We start from the raw sequence: 19873 nt of genomic DNA on the forward strand, positions 1-19873 counted from the left end.
TACAATGCTTATGTTTATACTTTGCACATACATTTATTCACTTTCTTGCAATGCTTGCTTTTAATCTAAAGAATGTTAATTACACAATAGTGAGTTGTTTATATGATTTTACTTCAATTGCTTCACTATTTCAATCTTCTAATTTCAATGCTTGCTATTTTATTAGTGAATACCAAACTATTGTCCATTTATGCATTTCACCCAATAAGTTGCAGTTATTACCACAGTTACAATCAGGGTTGGCGATTTTTTTGATTTTTTTAAAAAAATCAAAAAATCAAAAATCAATGATTTTTTTTATTTTTTCATGATTTTTTTGATTAATTTGATTTTTTTGATTTTTTCAACTTTTTTGTCTTTTTGAAGTGTTTTTTTTTTATGTTGCAATTAGCCCACTAACAATAACAGTATATGGATCATAATGGATGGCTAAAAAGGGCACTTATTGCCTTCAATATTGGCCAACAGGCCAAGGTGGTGTTTACCACTTAGGGATTTTTGGGTAAACAATTATTGGTACCTACTATGTCTATTCATTAGCTTTGTAAAGTTTGTATGGAGCAAGGTAATAAGCTAAATATTGACCATTTAACTGGCTTCAATATACAAAAACACTTCAGGAATGCAGATCTTCTAAACATTGAAGAGTCACGTAACAGGTAGCTGATAGCACAGTGCACAGCAATATCAATAGATCCACTAGTTTTATGTCCTAAAAATCTATCAGACTCTACCCTCTATACACACCGACTAGTAGTGACTGTAGCTGATAGCACAGTGCACAGCAATATCAATAGATCCACTAGTTTTATGTCCTAAATACCAATTTGTCATTTATAGTACATTTATACTAAACCATGAATAACAATACCTCAATATAAATTAAAGACTGCCACTCAATATATTTAAATATATGAAAAAATCAAAAAAATCAAAAAAAATCGAAAAAATCAAAAAAATCATGATTTTTTTATAAAAAAATCAAGTGATTTAATCACATGATTTAATCATTTTGATTTAATCACTGCCAACCCTGGTTACAATAGTGTCCATTTACCTTGCTTTACTTTAATCTCTTGAATTACTCTTGTGTGTTGATCTTATCAATTATATTCTAACTGAGCTGAAACTACCGCTTGCTGCTTGATTGTTATGTCAATGATAAGGGTTTTTGGTTTTAAGTAACTGCTGTGAGTGAGGTTCTTTTATTTGATTTTACTTTTATTGATTATATGTTTTATCTTTTACAGCCCTAATACCTCACTCATGCTCCCAATGTCTGGTTACATTTCATTCAATTCGTAACTGCATCTGTAATCACTGCCCCGTACTTTAACAATACATCCATATCCAGAAGAAAACTTTCATTCACCTAAATTGTTGCCAGAGACTAAAGAACCCGACATAAGCATTCCATAGCGCTGGCAACAATGTTTCATGCCAAAAAAAATTATGTTTGAAAATAATACGTCCCTAAAGAATTTGAGTTTCTTCTACAACCAGTCTTTTTCATTCATAATATCAAGATCTTAGTTGATTTCAGGAGCCAAAATATTAATGGGCTTAAGAGGCCCATTCAGTGACGCTCCAACTCTAAACTCAGTACACTGGGCAAAAGCAGTGTAAATTTCAGTGGCAGCGTCTGGAAGCGTAGTGACATGGCTGAAGGTTACGTCGAGGTAAACATTTTCATTACTATGTATTTAAATTCTCTCTATTTCCCAAGTTTGTGCAAAATTTCTCATCTTCACTGCAGACAGCAACTTATTTTTCACTAATAGATAAACCGTTCACTGCCAACAGGAGAAATTCAGTGCACTGCAAACAGTGTCCACCGGTCTATTCTTATCATTCAGACTGTTCATGATTATTTGCAACTACGATCATTTAGTTTCTTACTCAAATATTGGCTGGCTCAAAAATACGTTCGCACATTGAAGAAAGCCATAAAACTATAGTGTAAGTCTATAAAATGATTTAATTCCATTTCTGACATCGATCTCTTCACTTATCAAATAATTTCTAAAAAAATAATCACATGGTTACTTTGGGAGGCAGCTGAGAGCTTTCTCTTCTCTTAGCTAGCCCAAGTGAACAGAACAGAGGGGGAGGAAGGAACAGAGGGGGAGGAAGGAACAGATAAACATTTCCCCAGAACAGAGGAGGAGGAAGGAACAGATAAATAAACGGAGAATTGAGGAATTCGCCTGCTGCGCTCAACCCCACAAGGCTCAACCCAATTCCCTCCCTATCTCCCAATTGTTCTGGCATTGTCCTCTCCTACCTAAATCGTTTCGAGTGTTATTATCTCAGCCGGTTATCATTGACTCAACAACGCTGCCGAGGGATGTGGTACGGTACCGCTGTACCAAATTGTCATGGCATATACTGTGCGCTATAAAAATACCATCAAAAGTTTAGCAATAAAGACATACAAAGAATTCTATCTACAAATTATATTTTACAGTCGCATTCACGGACTTTCAAAGTCCGAGCTACGCTACCAAAGCAGAACTGCGTGTATACTCATGACAACAGCAAGCATTGTGTAACTGAGAACAACGATGGAACGGATGAGTGGGGTAGGTGAGGTGTGAGGGTTGAGGAGTGATTTAGTGCTGTAGGCTGACAGCAGTGTTAGAGTGTGGTGTGTCCCCTCGTCCCCACACCTACCTACTATAATTATTCATAACTGTATAGTTATTAGCTGCAATGTATAGTGATTGGATGCACTGTATAGTTACACGCTCTTTTGTATTCTTATATAAATTTGTTGATGGACTGACTGACGGGTATCATTCATTAACAGATATTGCAACATAGCAATGTTAACTAATTTATAATTTGTAACATTGAAATATCAACGTTATTTGAATATGTACTCATGAATTCATGAACAACACCATCGTTAATATTGCTCCCAATATTTTTACTAGTTGCAAACGGATTATTTTGTTATGATTTTTTTATTTAATTAGAAGCTCTTCCAGAAACATCAATCGCAATATTAAGTGTGAGAAATTTCAAATCATAAAATATGATAAAATATGGAGAAATGTTCAGACAGTTTGCTGATTTGATTCTCACCTCAGCCTCCATAGAAATTTGATAGGTAAGGCTATCTGCATCTCCCCTACAAGTTCACCCTCAACCCATCATCAACCCATCACAATTGTTAACAAGATTGTGTTTTGGACCTCGCAGACATTGGCAGTGTGTATGGTTGGTGGGTTGGCACTTTAAATCCTGCTCCTCTCCCCTGCTTTTCACCCCAAACAAAGAATGTCACTCTACAACATTCATCCACAATTGGAAAAAGGGGATATCAGACAAACTAGTATGTCTGTTAACAAATTCTGCAGGATTATTAGGCTGCTAAAAATTGCCACTGTCTGAAGGAAGTTCAAATATTAATTTAATTTTAATTGAACTCCACTGCATGATTAAGAAAACAAAACCCGTAGAAATTTTAAAGCAGTAGGCAATAAGTGATTAACGTTAGCCAAGTGCAGATGCACAATCACAACAGCTACTAGATCAGGCATGATGTTCATGCTTATCATAGAGCTTGAGAAACAAATCTTACGTGAACGCAACCAATGCGTGAATGACTGGCTGTGCTTACCACAGGTAAAAATTCTAGTAGGCAACTTCACACTCAAACTTAAATCTACCAAGTCATGAGCATGTGGTTGCCTTTATTTACTACTGTTTGTATGGCTGCGTGATAGAACTGATATTTTTACAATTTTGAAGCAACTCTGAGTTTTCAAACTAATAATAAACTAAGTTTTGTTCTACTAAATAAATTGATTACATTTGCTCTGATGTACTTTTTCTGGCAATTTTCCCTTCCAACATGTGCTACACCTGGGTATAAAGCATAAACATACACAAAAGTATTTCATGACTTGGATCTCTGTGACAGTGTGTGATTTTGCTGATGCATCTTAGATTTTAATGAGAAACCTCAATATTTCTTCCTGAAATTTGATCAAGCAATGCTGAAAAAGTAATCATTTGTAATTTGTTACACTACATTAACTTTGCAATTTTTTATTAAATAAGAACATTGATAGTCATAGAGTTGCTGTCTGATGGAATGGATGATACATTAGTTTGCTGTCAGAGAAACTTCCTCGATTGTTTCTTCATGGCAACAGATAAGCAATGATTTGTCACTGTATGACTTTGCTCATAAGTAGTTACTAGAGAGAAATATTTTGCAGTGAAATTTTTCAAATTTTGGTTGCCTTGTTTTGAAGAAACGTAAAGTTGAAGTTTTCAGTTCCTGAACTGTTCTCATAAAGTTTGTTATTGCCATCATTATTGGCACCATAATAACTCAGTTGCCTCCATAGTTTGAATGGATTACTATGCATCAATATAGAATTGAGACTGTGATAATGGGAGCTTGTACTAAATTTACCAAAATGCACTAACCTACTTAATATTAACTTCAATCATTGGTCTTCACATCTGCTTCCTACTGAAATTCATTTGAAAAATAGTGTCAACATTTCTATTATGTAAATTACTTGCATTCATAAAATCAATAGTTGCTTCGTTACCCAATGGTCTTTGATTATTCCATGGTTAAAATAATTTTGATTATTATTGTCCTTCCTGTCAATAATCATTCAACCTCTCAAATTGTGAAAATAATAAGGATATAAAATTAGTTTTAATTGAAAAGCTAAATAATTGACAATACTCCACACAAAATTATCAACCACCAACGAGTGACTTCCAAAGCTTTGTTAAATTATGTTGAAGAGGAGCATATTGCTCCCCTTGCTTAATCTTTGATTATTAGTTTCTTACTTTTCATTCCTGGCACTTTGGTGTATTGAGCAGTAATTATTTATCAATACTCCACACAAAATCTATCATCTGCCGGCAAGTGTTTTCCAAAGCTTTGTTAAGGGGACCGGCTACCCTCCGGAAAAACTTCTAGTTATTATCCGATCATCATGAAACTTCACATACATACGTAAAATGTAAAAACAATAACATTTTGATCCTATGAATTTTTCGAAAAAATTGATAGAAAACGTGAAATTCATAGAAAACGGCTATAAAGGGGTACTTTAGAAAATCTATCTCCTCCTACAAATATCATCCTACAACATCGAGACACATATCATTCGGTTCATAAGGACCATACCTATAGATTTGATGATCATTTTCCTTATTTTCCCCTTAGTTTTTTATGCGCGTTTTATCCCATTTGACTCATTTTTCCCCCCTCCCCCCCTTCTCCCCCATATAAAAAACGAACCAGACAGAAATTCAAAAAAATGATCATCAGTTCCATAGGTATGGTCTTTACGAATCAAATGTATATGTCTCATTGCTGTAGCTTGAAAACTGTAGGAGGAGATAGGTTTGCCATGCGACCAATCAGAGGTTTACACCACGCCCAAAAAACTGCCAGGCGGCACATAAAATGACGTAAAAGAGTCATAACATAGCAAACATACCAAAGGTAAGCCTTAAAACTAAGTGAGGAAGGCATAGAGCGAGTGGCTGCACACCTCTCACCTCGCTGTCATGATCGGCACTGAAAGATCTGGCTGCAGCTAGCAGTATATCAAGTCATGCCCCGTAATTAATGCCTTAGGAATTTGTTAAGGCCACCCCCACCGCCCCCCAGTCCATGGGGAGTGGTGAACGTAAAAATGGAGGTAGAAAGATGATTCTGCCACCAATGGAATCATCAGAAAGTAAGCTTTAAGATGAGTATGAGCACCGCATAATGCCATGATTGGCCGCTTTACGTCAGATGTTCCTTTTTAGTGTGTCCACCCTTCTAATTAACCATAGGCTTTACTGAAGGGCTCTAAAAACTCCCTCCCTTCGGGGGGCTGTTACGAAATCACTTTTGACATAGAGGGATGATTCTGGTACCGTTGGATGCATCAAAAAGTAAGCTTTAAGATGAGCACAAAAACCAGAAAACACCAAAATTGAAAATTTTAGGGTAACCAGTCCCCTTAAATTACGTTGAAGAGGAGCACATTGCTCCCCTTGCTAAATCTTAGATTATTAGTTTCTTACTTTTCATTCCTGGCACTTTGGTGTATTGATCACTTTAAGTTATGCTTCCTAATAAGGTTTGCTCTTTCCATCTAATTAAGGACTTTTGTGACCATTATCATTGATGGATGTTTCCTTCCCTTGTATTTGTTTCAGATGTTTTTTTCTATCAATAAATTACTAGTTAGAGCATGCAACTTGATGCAATGTCCGAAAAGTTCAATTGCTTCTGCCTTATCATCATATTTGAAGTGTAGCATGCACCATTTAAAGTTTCAGTTAAGTTTAGTAAGAACACCACTTATCATGCTTAGAGTGATCCTTGTCTGCACCTTATTGCTTGCCCCACCTGCACCCATTGCCTGAAGCTCATTTAAACTGGAAGTAATTGTCGACCCATTCCTGCTTGCTGAGCAACGTAGCTGCTCCTTAAGGGTGAGTTGCTAAGACTTGATCAACTCAAGAATAATAGTATACCTTTCCTTTTCAATCTCATGCACTTAATTTACTGCAATAAATCTTGCTTATTACTTTGTTACCTGTTTAATGTCACCTTGTTCCTGTTTTGAGTTGCTTTATTCACTGACCTGATTGCTTTTACATTGAATTTGAATCATTACAGCTATTAGATCTCATATCTAGTGTTTTACTTGCCATACTGTACTTTCTTTTCTTGTCTTGCTGTTGCCACGTGTCTCCCGCAGGTGAGGCAAACACGTTGCCTACTTCTACTTGATAGGTTGGCAACAACCTACTTGGGGAGTGGATAATGGATGAGACTAAACTTGATCTTTTATTATGGAAAAATAGAACAGAATTTAAATTACAGTTCAAGTAAATGTCTCTTGGTTATGATATGAACACGTGTGGTGCATAAGTGACTGGAGAATGTCGGTATATACCTTACCAGCTTAGGAGCATAGGACTAAGGAGCATGGAACTAACGTGCATAGGAGCATGGAACTAACGTGCATAGGAGCATGGAAGTAATGTGCATAAGAGCATGGAACTAACAAGAATTAGGAGCATGGACAAGAAGCATATGTGATCTGCCATAAAAGAAAGTAAAACTTGTTAATTTTATGCATCACAGCCCTATGACTATAAGATAAAGAATCGGATTAAATATGAACCAACATTAATTAACAAGCAGAAAAACAGTAATAATGAAGAACCTTAATAATGACTTCTTAGAGCAACTGTGTTGCTTATGGATGCAGAAAAAGTTATCAAGCAAACTTATATTGCAGCAAACAGCCTAATGAAGAGTTAATGAACACCAAAATATATAGCTTGCACTGTTAAAACACACTGAACACAATTAATAAAAAATCAAAAAAACAAAGCAAAATCACAAAAATATAAATCATTTGTACGTAATATAACATCAATTGAGCAATAAAATGAATATATGCAATAAACAATCACTCATTTCCTCTCAAGTGGTGAGTTAGCTTAACTTCCATACTGGTGCAGTTTTTAGTTATTCATTTGAGATTTTGCATTAGGATTATGTTTGGCTTGGAATTTACTTTACATTAAACATTTTACATCCTTGTCTGGACTAGAGAGAGAAAAAAAGGAAAAGTACATAATAAGTAACATAATGCAAAAACACAGCACAGACATCAAATAAACGAGCATGATATAGCCAAAGGGTTGGGATAAAAGGCAATACAGCTCGCCCTGCAACAATACTAGAAGCATTCATGGAACAAAAATCAGAATACAGAATAATATATTTAATTTGCTACATAGACACAGCATCTCAGGAACTGGAGGTTTGCAAAGACCCCTAGTAGGAGACTCCTACTTCCTTGCCGGATGCATAAATAACACACTTCATTTTGGAGCACCAATACATATACCTCAAATTACTCATGTTCAAGGTGATGGATATAATTAAATTAATCAAAGGACCTATTAATAGTGAAACTGAAATCAGATCAGGGTGAAGGTTCCCAAACCAAAGGGCTCACGTTATTGATAATATTTGGATTTACATGAGTATTGTTCTTATTCAGTAATTCTGCAGGAATCATGGAGGATTGGTTCAAGGTAATTTTGGTTAGTACTTTTTTGTCAAGAGGCTAAGGGTAGAATAATTAGACAAGAATTACCTTCTTCTTATTTTACCTGCAACAATTTTATGAGACATAGGCAATGGAACAATCTTGCAGCCATTCAAAGATAACACATAAGAGTTTATTGAGGAGCACACTCAGCAGATGCATTTGTTATGGATGGCCACTAAATACCCAAGAAGTATGCATTAATGGGTAGCCACTAAATATATATGTATACTGTATAGGGTGTTTGATTACTCTGATCCAGTGTTGCTAATTAATGATTTTCCTGAAACATCTGCGAGAGTACCGGTATCTATGGAGGAGCATATTGTAGACAACAGAAAGTATTGGAATTTTTCCAGATTCCTGAATTAGTACTTGGGTAATTTTGGATGTTTCTTTGTTCAAATGACTAAAGTTCAGTATAGATTAATTATTTATCAATAAAATCAATCAAGTTCATAAATCTTGACTGCAAATGATTATTTTATAGTTTATTATTGGATTTCAACTGAACCAAGAATAATTTTCAATTTAACTCATCAGAGTATCCTTCCTAAATTTGGCATTCAACTTTTCATACTGCATGTTGAGCTACATGCCAAGAAAGATGGCAAATAATGTTGTATTTAACTGATCACAAATGAATGAAGATGACAAACAAGATGGCTCCTTTAATATTTGATGAACTCAGTACAAGAGGTGTGCTAGTGAAACAAGTTAATACACAAGTTTAGCTGCAACTTCCAACTCAAAGGCAACAAATATCCAAAATAATCAGTAAAGAATTAAGAAAGATGCAGTTACTGAGCACAAAAACTTTTTTGTAGACCATTACTTTCATACTTATAGTTTAATCGAATTTTTTCTTGTTCAATGATGGCCCTTTCAAATTATAAGACAATTTCTCTAGCATTCTTGAAAATGTAAGAATGCCTTATGTAAGAATGATAGCAACATTTCTCAAAATCTTTAAACATTCAAGTTATTGTTATTTTTAGTAAATAAAAATCTGCTTGCAATTATCTACTTTTATTGCCAAAAATTGAGATGGATACAACATTACATAAAAGGCATCAATTACACATCATGGACTTGGAACATTGATGGGGTGACTTGGATCATTGTTAGCACTTACCTTTTTGTGATACAAATATTTTCATAGTTAATCAATAAAATATATCTTTATTGTATTTGTAGGTTATCTCATGGACCTTCAAGAGCCATCAACACAATTTTTCTTAAGGGGAGCTTCTAGGGTAAAATTTTGGATGGGAGGAAATTTGCTGCGAGCACTTTAAATAGAGTGCCTGCTTGAAGTGCACCTTAGTTACCCGCCCGGCGTCGTATGAGGAGGTGTGCATGCAGTCGCTCCCACCATCCTTGACTGGAATCAAGCTCTCAGTACCGTAAACTGGGGTAACTTAGACCACTTTTTTTTTAAATGATGCCATTTTTTTACTAGATAAGTTAAACTTAAATTGAAACATGCAAAATACAGGTCTATACTCTAGCTTCACTCACCATAAACTGCTGGCTCCTGCCTCTCATAGTTTTGATGTAATTAAAAAAAATCAATGGTCTTTTTTACCCCAGCTCTGGGGGTATCTTAGACTGTGTGGTAAACTCAATTATATTTTTTGGTAAAATAACTCCAAGTAACTCCAGGTTTCGGTGCATTGTAGTAGAACTCTTCTAGTTACATATGCAAATGAAAAACTTGAGAAAAGTTTCATAGTTTGCAAATGGGGGGTCCCGTCCCCCAGGTGGTCTAAGTTCCCCCAAACGGGGTAACTCTGACCACCTAATGGCAGCCCTGACAGGGTTAACATAGACCATCTTGGAAATTAAGTTAAAATTACCATATATAAGACTCTGTAGAGTCTGAAACCTAAAGAAAAAACATTAATAGGTGTATCAAACATGAAATGTTATATATGGTAATTTTAAATTAATTTCCAAGCCCTGTCTCTTATACACATCTAGATGTGTATAAGAGACAGCAGTGTTCTTTGGAAGGTAGGCTTCACCGTCTTTCCTCCACACATGGTGACGATAATTTCGACCGAAAAGCTCAATTTTTGTTTCGTCCGTCCAAAGAACCTTTTCCTAAAAAGCATAGTCTTTGTCCTTATGCTCCTTGACGAATTTCAGCTTGGCACCTCGATGTCGTTTCATTAGGAGTGGGGTCTTTCTTGGGGTGCGTGATTTTAATTCGTTTTTGTAAAGTTCATTGCTTATTGTTTGTTTGGTTACTTGAATTCCTGAGGCACTTAGGTGACTTTGCAACTCTCCTCGAGTAATCTGTGGATTTTCTTGGATTTTTCGTCCCAATAATCTAGCAGATCGTGCAGAAATCTTCCTAGGAGCACCTGATCGTCTACCAGCAGGATAACGATCCTAAGCATACTGCAAGATCCACAAAGAAATGGTTCGCTGATAGAAATGTACACGTTATGGAATGGCCAAGCCAGTCGCCGGACTTAAATCCGATTGAAAATTTGTGGCGGTATTTGAAGATTCAAACTAAGAAAAGGTCCCCAACAAACATTGAGAATCTTAAGGTGGTGTGCCAAGAAGAATGGTATAAAATACCAGTCAGCATCTGCAAATCATTGGTCGAGATGTATAGAAATAGACTGGTATCTGTTGAGCTGAATAAAGGGTATTCAACCAAGTATTAAATCAAAATAATGCGGATTTATTGTTTTGTACGAATACTTTTTTCACCCAAAGAAGTTAACATGTTGCATTAATTTTTGTTGCATTGAGATTTAATTTCTATTGATGCTATTTTTGAATACAATGCGCCTCTATACATAGTATAAATCACTTCTCCTGTTCAGTTTGTGTACTTACATACATTAAAATATGATTTTTCAAGTGTATGAATATTTATTTCCCCCCACTGTATCTGAAAAAAAACCTATATTCAAAAAGTTTTTGTCTTAGAAAAATTTTTTGATGGCTTTTGAAGTACCATGAGATGATGTACTAATGCAATAAAGATACGTTTTATAGATTTACTATGGTAGGTGATCATACCGGCATACTTTTGTGATCAGCATCACAAAAGTATGCACTAAAACTGGTCCAAGTTACCCGTTTTATGTACAATTATATAAACATAAGTGAAAGTAAGCAGTTACGTATAACAACAAGATGAGTCGGGAGGACAAGATGAGTCGCTTTTTACCACTGAGGAGAGCCATATTTTGCATTGAATTCAAAGTGGCTATGAATTCCTCACAGATGAAAGCTTCTACATTCACATGACATATAAATTTATGCCAGACACTACACTGGCACTCAACTTCAGGCTGAACTCATACATATCCTCTATTAATTTACCTCAATTTCAATTTGTTTAATTGGACACATCAATGAGATTACCATATGATGCAGCACAAGCTGACCATTCTTACAGTATTTTAATGAACCATACATGCCCTAAAGTGCTAATCATTTTTCACAACTTGAATATATAATAAATATTAAATGTGTAACAGGTGCTAATAATTTTTTTCAAAAATAAATTTTTACTTGGAATAAATGCAAGTGGCTAGAATAAATTTCCACTATACACATGCTATGTTTACTCATTTTAGGTAATGCATTGCAAATAGAGATACCAATATATCAATGAGTAGGTAATTAATTTACCCAAGATGCCTTAAGGCCCATTTACACTAGGGGCAATACACGAGAATCAAGTGCCTCAAAGCACATGCAGAGGCAATTTGCAGCCTCTGCATGCGCTTCTTGACCGATTGACGAGCTAGCGATTGACAGGGGCCATGCCTCATGAAACACAAGCACGGCACTTAGTAGAAAGCTATTAAAGAATTGACATCACTTGTATGCTTAAATCGCAAATTAACTAAGAATTTAAATTGAATTAAAAATTTAAATAAAATTAAAAATCTAAATTAATTAATTATAGAAATTCAATTCGTTCTTTGGTTTCAATGTATTAATTTATGATTCTAGATTCTACGAACTATGGAGCTGGTCTCCAAAACGTTTTCTATAAAGATATGAATTTTTGTGAACTATTCTTTTATTTAAATTCTTAGTTAGTAGATAGATGTCTGTGGTCTAGTAAGGTTGATTGTGTACGCTGGTCCGGCACTCCAAATGTCGACTAACACCACTCTCGTTTGGAGTCACTCTCTAGTAGAGAGCCTAATTGATCTTTATAGAGAACATGAATGCCTATGTAGTGTTCGGTCAAAGGAGCACAAAAATCGAAATACAAATGATGTAAGTTATTTTTACATGACGTGTTTAGTTTATGTGATTTTAGCAACTCCTGACAATTTATGCATTACCGTTTAGCGATTTCAAAGGATGATGTAATATCGGTACAAATATTGGAGCTTTTTATTTAAGAATAGACTATATTTTTTATAAACTGTATCTTTTTGAATGTGCTACTTCTCTAATTATGATGCCTATGCTAAGTTCTTGTTTATAACTGGCATAGTGCGAAGAATGACGGACCGCAGCACACCCGAGAACAATGGCCCACAGCTCAAATTCGGTTACATCCATCCTCATTGACGTCTAGGAGGCAACTATTGTTCAAAGCGCACGGTGTCGAACTACCGAGTACAAAAGTAGTGTGAACGGTTGTGCGCGGTGAGGCACTGCAGCAAACGACTCAAAGCGCATGTCGTTGCCACTAGTGTAAACGGGCCTTTAGATGTAAACAGCAGGTTAAAAGCTCAGGTGTGATATATTCAGGACTTCAAATTTCCCAGACATTATCCATCTAAAGCACACTGCAATAATTTTCTGGGCAACAGATTATAAGGTTATATTTAGAAAATTGTTATATGGTTCAAATGCACAATTGATTTAGGTATGTAGTTACCAATCAGAGCAGTGCAATTCAGCAGCTACATAAGCCACAACTTTATACCTAACCAAAATGTTAATGCAATTTTAGTAATCTGAGAAGCCTATTAGATTCATGTAACCCACCAAAATTACTATTCATCAGAGACCATGAGTCAACCACAGTAGAGTGTTTATCTCAACAGTACAGTCTTGAGATTTGTCAGTAACTCTTTGTAAAGGTTATTTAACCCTAATTGCATAGGCTGCACAATAAACTGACTTTCAATTTTAATAACCTCCATAAAAAAATAATAAATCTCACAGCCTTGTCTTCTGACATACCTACTCTCATACAAATCTATTCTCGGTGTTAGATCAATAATATATCAACAGTTTTGATCTATAATAGTTAGGTAGGCCATTCAGCAATAAATGCATAAACTTTTGAGACGTGTGAACTGCTCTGCATGTCAGTGGGGAAGTCGGCTCCCGTCCAATGCACAATAGCAGTGTAGCTATGAAGGTGAGAGGTACTCAAACTTGCCACTGTGCTCATGCATCTCATTTAATATACTTTAGCAATGGTGACCAATGAACTCCAGACAACGAGATCAAAATTTTCTGTACTATGTTCCATTTAGAAAAATTGAAGATGCAATATATTCCATTTTGTTTTACAAATGCTCCTTATTAGTTGTTAAATGATTGCACATTTTGATAACAGTAAAAATTTGACACTGGGTTGTTTTCAGGCACATGCATATGTTAACACTTTGACTGCGACGTGCGCCATATATGGTACATGCATGCATGTCCCAAACTGCGATGTGTGCCATATATGGCACACGCTTAAAAAATTTTTTAAGGGTGCGCCATATATATAGGTATATAATTTAAAATTTAATTTTTTAAAAAAAGCTCTTTAAAATATCAGCCAGGTCATAAACTTGTGAAAAATATGATGGATAATTGACAATAATGTTTTCAAAAACCTATATGAACGTCATGCAATCGAATCATAAGAATCTTAGTATTTGGAATATAGCCTGAAATAATGAGTGGGTACGAAAAAGAAAAAGTATTAAATAAAGGGGGTTATCCTGTTCCATTATGTTGAAAATCATTTTTTCGGTATTGGTATGGATCATAGCAGTAGATAAATAAGTATTAGTCATTCAAAAGTTGCCTAAGCTCACACAGAAACAGAATGGCACTGTAAAAAGCAAAGATAAACAGTGATACAGATTCCGAGTACTTGGCTAGCAATTGATAGTTACTTTTCTAGCTTTTCGTCTCACTTTAGCACACACTAACTTACTTTTTTGCAATTATGTTAAAGCAAGACTCAGATCAGTAGCTCGTCATGGCGTGAAGTTCAGATCCTCAGCTTCAAATACTTTAGAGCTGGAACGCCAACATCTAAAATCATTGTGATTTGGTTATTGAAACATTTCTTCACGTGCCTGACCTATTACTAGTGAAAATACATTCAGTAATCTTCAACGACTTCAGCAATTCACATCGATTTTTACAGACTATAGAACTGATCACCAAGCACCCAGGCATTTGCTACAGTTTTTGCCAATAACTTGAACAGTTGTTGGTACCACTGCATGCTTTGCTTAGAGCAGTTTTGTAAGAAATCATCTAAATGAATTATAAACTTCCCATTTAACAGCATTTTATCCAGAATGATTTGTAGTTTGATTATTGCAGTCACAATCCAATTTCATTTGCATAGAAAATGTTTTTTTTCAAGCGTTAGTACCCTTGTGATGCAAATTTTTTATTTTAGTTGAATAATAAATGCCGTGTACCTCATATGGCGCACGTTGCCCAGAAAGATGAGTTTCCATCCCAGGCGACATGCACCAATAGAGGCTCACGGTTTTTATGTCAGAAGCTTGTAGAACTCGCTCAGACAAGAGCACCACACTAGCCCTGATCTCGCTGCCTTATCTGTAACTTAAGTTATTCAAGTTTGAATGAGTCGCACCACTGGAATACCAGGGTTGGTGATTTTTTTAATTAAAAAAAAATCAAAAAATCAAAAACCAATGATTTTTTTTATTTTTTCATGATTTTTTTATTTATTTGATTTTTTTATTTTTTCAGCTTTTTTGTCTTTTTGAAGTGTTATTTTTTTATGTTGCAATTAGCCTACTAACAATAACAGTATATGGATCATAATGGATGGCTAAAAAGGGCACTTATTGCCTTCAATAATGGCCAACAGGACAAGGTGGTGTTTACCACTAAGGGATTTTTGGGTAAACAATTATTGACAAGTCCACTCATTAGCTTTGTAAAGTTTGTATGGAGCAAGGTTATGAGCTAAATATTGACCATTTAACTGGCTTCAATATAAAAAAACACTTCAGGAAAGCAGATCTTCTAAACATTGAAGAGTCACACAACAGATAGGTAGCTATTAGCACAGTGCACAGCACTATCAATAGATCTACTAGTTTTATGTCCTATAAATCTACCAGACTCTACCCTCTATACACACCGACTAGTAGTGACTGTGGCTGATAGCACAGTGCACAGCACTATCAATAGATCTACTAGTTTTATGTCCTATAAATCTACCAGACTCTACCCTCTATACACACAACTGGTGGTGACTGAGTGACTGACTGCACTGCTCCCATTTAATTCAGACCAATAAACCAATACCTACTAAACATAAACTGAACGATAACCAAACAAACCTCATACGACTTGAAACGAGACTTAAGTTATGAGAAAATATTTTAATTAGAACACTTGTATTAGGGTGGAAAATCTTTCTAATTACCTAAAAGGTCAATACAATCTCAACCTCTCAATATACAGGGTGGGGCAGAACCGATTGAGCAGTTTTCAGGTAAAATAAAAGAGTAATGGAGGTACATAAAGAAGAAAGTTTATTTTCCTAGAGGTTAGCATAACATACCATTTAGAATACTTATGTTTTGAAAACAATATCTGGAAGATGGGGGCCGTTAGCTGCAACACACTGTTGGAGTCGTTCTCAGAGGAGGGAATAACACATATGTGTGAACGTGCTGTAGAAAACTTCCGAGAATGACTCCAACAGTGTGATGCAGCTAACAAACCCAATCTTCCTGATATTGTTTTCAAAACATAAGCATTTTAAATGGTATGTTATGCTAATCTTGAGGAAAATAAACTTTCTTCTTTATGTACCTCCATTACTCTTATTTTGCCTCAAAACTGTTCGATCAGTTCTGCCCCACCCTGTATAAGCTAGCTAACACATTTAAATAGTATATTATAATCAATATATAACAAATAGTCAAATAGTTAGAGACTACTTATAGCCTTATAAGAATTAGCTAAGCTGCTAGCTGCATACAATGTATTGCACACTTGATGCTTCTGTACAAAAAAGCATTTCAATTTATGGAACCTAATACACACTAAAGGCAACAAGTTTATATACCAATTTGTCATTCATAGTACATTTATACTAAACCATGAATAACAATACCTCAATATAAATTAAAGACTGAAACTCAATAGTTTTAAATATCTGAAAAAATCAAAAAAAGGAAAAAAATCGAATAAAATAAAAAAATCATGATTTTTTCATAAAAAAATCAAGTGATTTAATCACATGATTTAATCATTTTGATTTAATCATTGCCAACCCTGTGGAATACATGCTATTTAGCGAGTCGCAGTCAAAGTGTTAATTACCGTGAATTTTCTCACCATTGGTAACATCACAACAATATTGTGCAGATGTACTAGTTGTACAGGGGAATTTTTGTGCCTAAGAGCTGAAATTTGCTCATTTCATTCTCATACTTTTTTTAAATAGTTTCAAATTCACAATGGTGCGTTTGAAGAGTTCATTTGATTGGAAACAATCTATATTGAGGCATAATAAAATAATCACCGAGTATATAAGAGGGAAGTGCAACACAAAAACCAGAGGCAATTAGGGTTAAAATAAGTCTATTCTAGCAATTAGGGATAAATACTAACAGCTCTAGTTAAGGGCAATATCCACAAAGGTGCACAAGAAAAAAACAAATATTCAAGACATTCTTACTTGATTCCTAACCAAGGTTGCTTGTAATCATAATTGTTGAAACTAGAATAATCACACTCAGAGCATCAAAAACTCTCTCCAGATGAGTGGTCTTGAAAAATATGTTTAGAAAGTCTTAACCTACTAACAACATCAAAATCACAATCAAAACTATGAAAATGTTTTTCTTCTGTATGCTTAGATATATAATGCTCCTTGAGGCCAGTCTGATAGAAAAGTGTTTTCTCACACTTAGGGCAATGCATGTGCTTTTCAGTTGCAGGCACTGTGAAATAATTTGATTATGTGAGCACTTAGAAACAGAGTAGAAAATATGTATTTATAGATCTGAAAAAAGCTTATTACATATTAATCATTTCAATTTTGTTCAACTTATTTCATATATTTTTCCCTGAAGAAGATATAAAACATTCACGAATTATGTTTTGCTCTGCAATGCTTCTGAAGACTATCTATTCTAACACAAACATATGGACACTTAGGGCACTTGAAAGATTTGGATTCTGAATGCTTTGCAAGAAAATGCAGATCAAGACTTTGCTTTGTAATGCAAGCATATTTGCACTCTGAGCACTTAAAAGGCTTCACTTTTGAATGAGCAGAAAATGAATGGTAATTCAAGATCTGTTTAGTGGCACAAGTAAATTCACATTTAGTGCAGAGGAAAGGTTTTTCCACAGAATGCTTTGAAAATATATGCCTCTTCATGTGTTTTCTGCTCACAGATGCATAGTTACATTCCAAGCACTTATGAGGCTTAAGTGATGAATGAATATTTAAAAAATGACTTTTCACATTCTCTTTAGATTTGGTAACAAAGTCACACTCAGAGCACTGGAAAGGCTTTTCTGTTGAATGTGTGAACAAACAATGTTTCTTGAAATAATATTTGTTGAAACTAGAATAATCACACTCAGAGCATTGAAAAGTTTCTCCAGATGAGTGGTCTTGAAACATATGTTTAGAAAGTCTTAACCTACTAACAGTAGCAAAATCACATTCAGAACAATGAAAAGGCTTTTCTTCTGTATGCTTCAATATATAATGCTCCTTGAGGCCAGTCTTATAGAAAAATGTTTTCTCACACTTAGGGCAATGCAAGTGCTTTTTAGTTGCAAGCAAATTGACACTATCAGGACTGACTTCTGAATGCTTGTCACTCAAAGATTGAGAGTTGCCACTATGCTCTAGCTGTTCAGATGAATGCTTCAATAGAATATGATGTCTAAATGTCCTCTTGGTGAAATATTCATTTTGACAATCAGGACATTGGAATAGTTTCCCAAGTGAATGCTTAGCAAGGATATGAAGCTGAAGTTGATACTTGAATTTGCTACGGTATTCACAGTCAGGGCACTCATGATATAATGTAGATGAATGCTGAAGATTAAGATTCTGCTTTGATGAATGCTGCTTCATGTAGGGCTTAGTGCCGGATGCTTCAGAATTGTCATTACTACCATTGATCTCTTCAGCAGCTGCAGCACGTGCACACAACTCACAACTGTCAGCAGTGCCTACAACAAGCTCTGCCAGTTTTGGCACTTCAGCACTTGTAACAGGATCTTTGGTAAATCTGCCAGATGAAGAGAGGTTCTTGCCACCAGCTGAATCTTTTCTAACTTTCTTAGCTGATGATAGCCTATCAACTGAAGTTATATCTCCTGCAGTACCTTTTAGTGCAGGCTTTTCTCTACCATCAGTAGCAAATTCTGAAACTCTTCCAGCTGGAGAGAGCTTACTTATGCCAGCAGCATTCCCCTTACTAGGTTTAGGTTTAGACCGCTTACTCCTGCCAACTGAAGGTGTGAGCAAATTTCTGCTGCCATTAGCATCTGCAGTAACAACTTCAGATGATAACATTTCATCACCATCAGCAGTGTCTTCAATAACTCTCTCATTTGCAGTCAGGTCATCACTGGCCTCAACATTTTTTGAAGATCTCTTGGATGTACAGAACTCGATTTTCCTGCCATGCTGTTTCACAGAAAAATTAATTCTAACCTACTTGAACACAGGTTATCAAATATATCATGAAAATTTAAAATCAAAATGTCTTACTCGAAAATTTTATAAAACAATGGTTTCCATGAGCTGCAAGTCAGCAATTAATAAGGGAGACAAGGTACTTCCAAGTCAAAAAATCACACAACAAAATTGTAAGCTAACCCAGAAAATCCAAAGTTAGAAAATTTTACCTCATCATCTTCAGGAAAAACTGGTTCTTCTTTAAATGAAATGTCATCCCAATCTTCCTTAAGCTCCTCCTTGATATACACTGCACATATTTCTGGCGCAGGCACAGAACAGGCAGCAGTTGCTGGATAAAAAGAATATAATCAAGATTATATGTACTAAAGTGAGTGCAAGTTTCTATGATACATCTATGTAATCATTTATCTTTTCATCACAAAACCTTAGCAGACATTAATTTTGACAACAAAATATCTCAAGGGACATGAAAAAATTAATGTGAAAAAGTTAATTTAAGGCCTTGATTCGAGTGAGAAATACATATCACTTTAGTTACTGCTCCATTCAAATGAATGTGACAACAGAAGATTCCATCTTACCTTCACATTTTACTTTGACAGCAACATCATGAGCTTCAGTGATACTCTGCACAGCAGTCAAGCCTTCCGTGAGAGAAGGCATGTAAGTGGATAACTCCATGCTCGAGGACTCTGCATATAAGGAGACTGTGAATAGGAGTCCATGCAAACCTAAATTCTTCAGGACCAGGTTGCATTAATATCACTGGGTGCAAACATTTAAAAGTACACTGTGATGGTGCAATAATCTCACTGTGTTGAAGTATAAAATTTCATTTTTCCACTACACTTAACAAGTTAATCAACTT

At 35.2% G+C, this 19873-nt stretch overlaps 1 protein-coding gene across 1 annotated transcript in view; it reads right to left on the reverse strand.

Moving 5' to 3' along the window:
- Positions 1–3864: 3864 nt before the first annotated feature.
- The window catches only part of LOC125179506 (zinc finger protein 90-like), a 36454-nt gene continuing 20445 nt past the window's right edge, over positions 3865–19873 (reverse strand). Inside the window, exons 2-5 of the mRNA XM_047885527.1 lie at positions 19587–19697; positions 19212–19333; positions 17809–18990; positions 3865–3870 (exon numbers count right to left, since the gene is read on the reverse strand). Coding sequence (XP_047741483.1) covers positions 3865–3870; positions 17809–18990; positions 19212–19333; positions 19587–19686 — 1410 coding nt within the window. The 5' untranslated portion in view covers positions 19687–19697. The remainder of the gene's footprint in view (positions 3871–17808; positions 18991–19211; positions 19334–19586; positions 19698–19873) is intronic.

The sequence above is a fragment of the Hyalella azteca genome, unplaced genomic scaffold (assembly GCF_000764305.2).
Source record: "Hyalella azteca isolate HAZT.00-mixed unplaced genomic scaffold, Hazt_2.0.2 contig2316, whole genome shotgun sequence".
Classification (NCBI taxonomy): Eukaryota; Metazoa; Arthropoda; class Malacostraca; order Amphipoda; family Hyalellidae; genus Hyalella; species Hyalella azteca.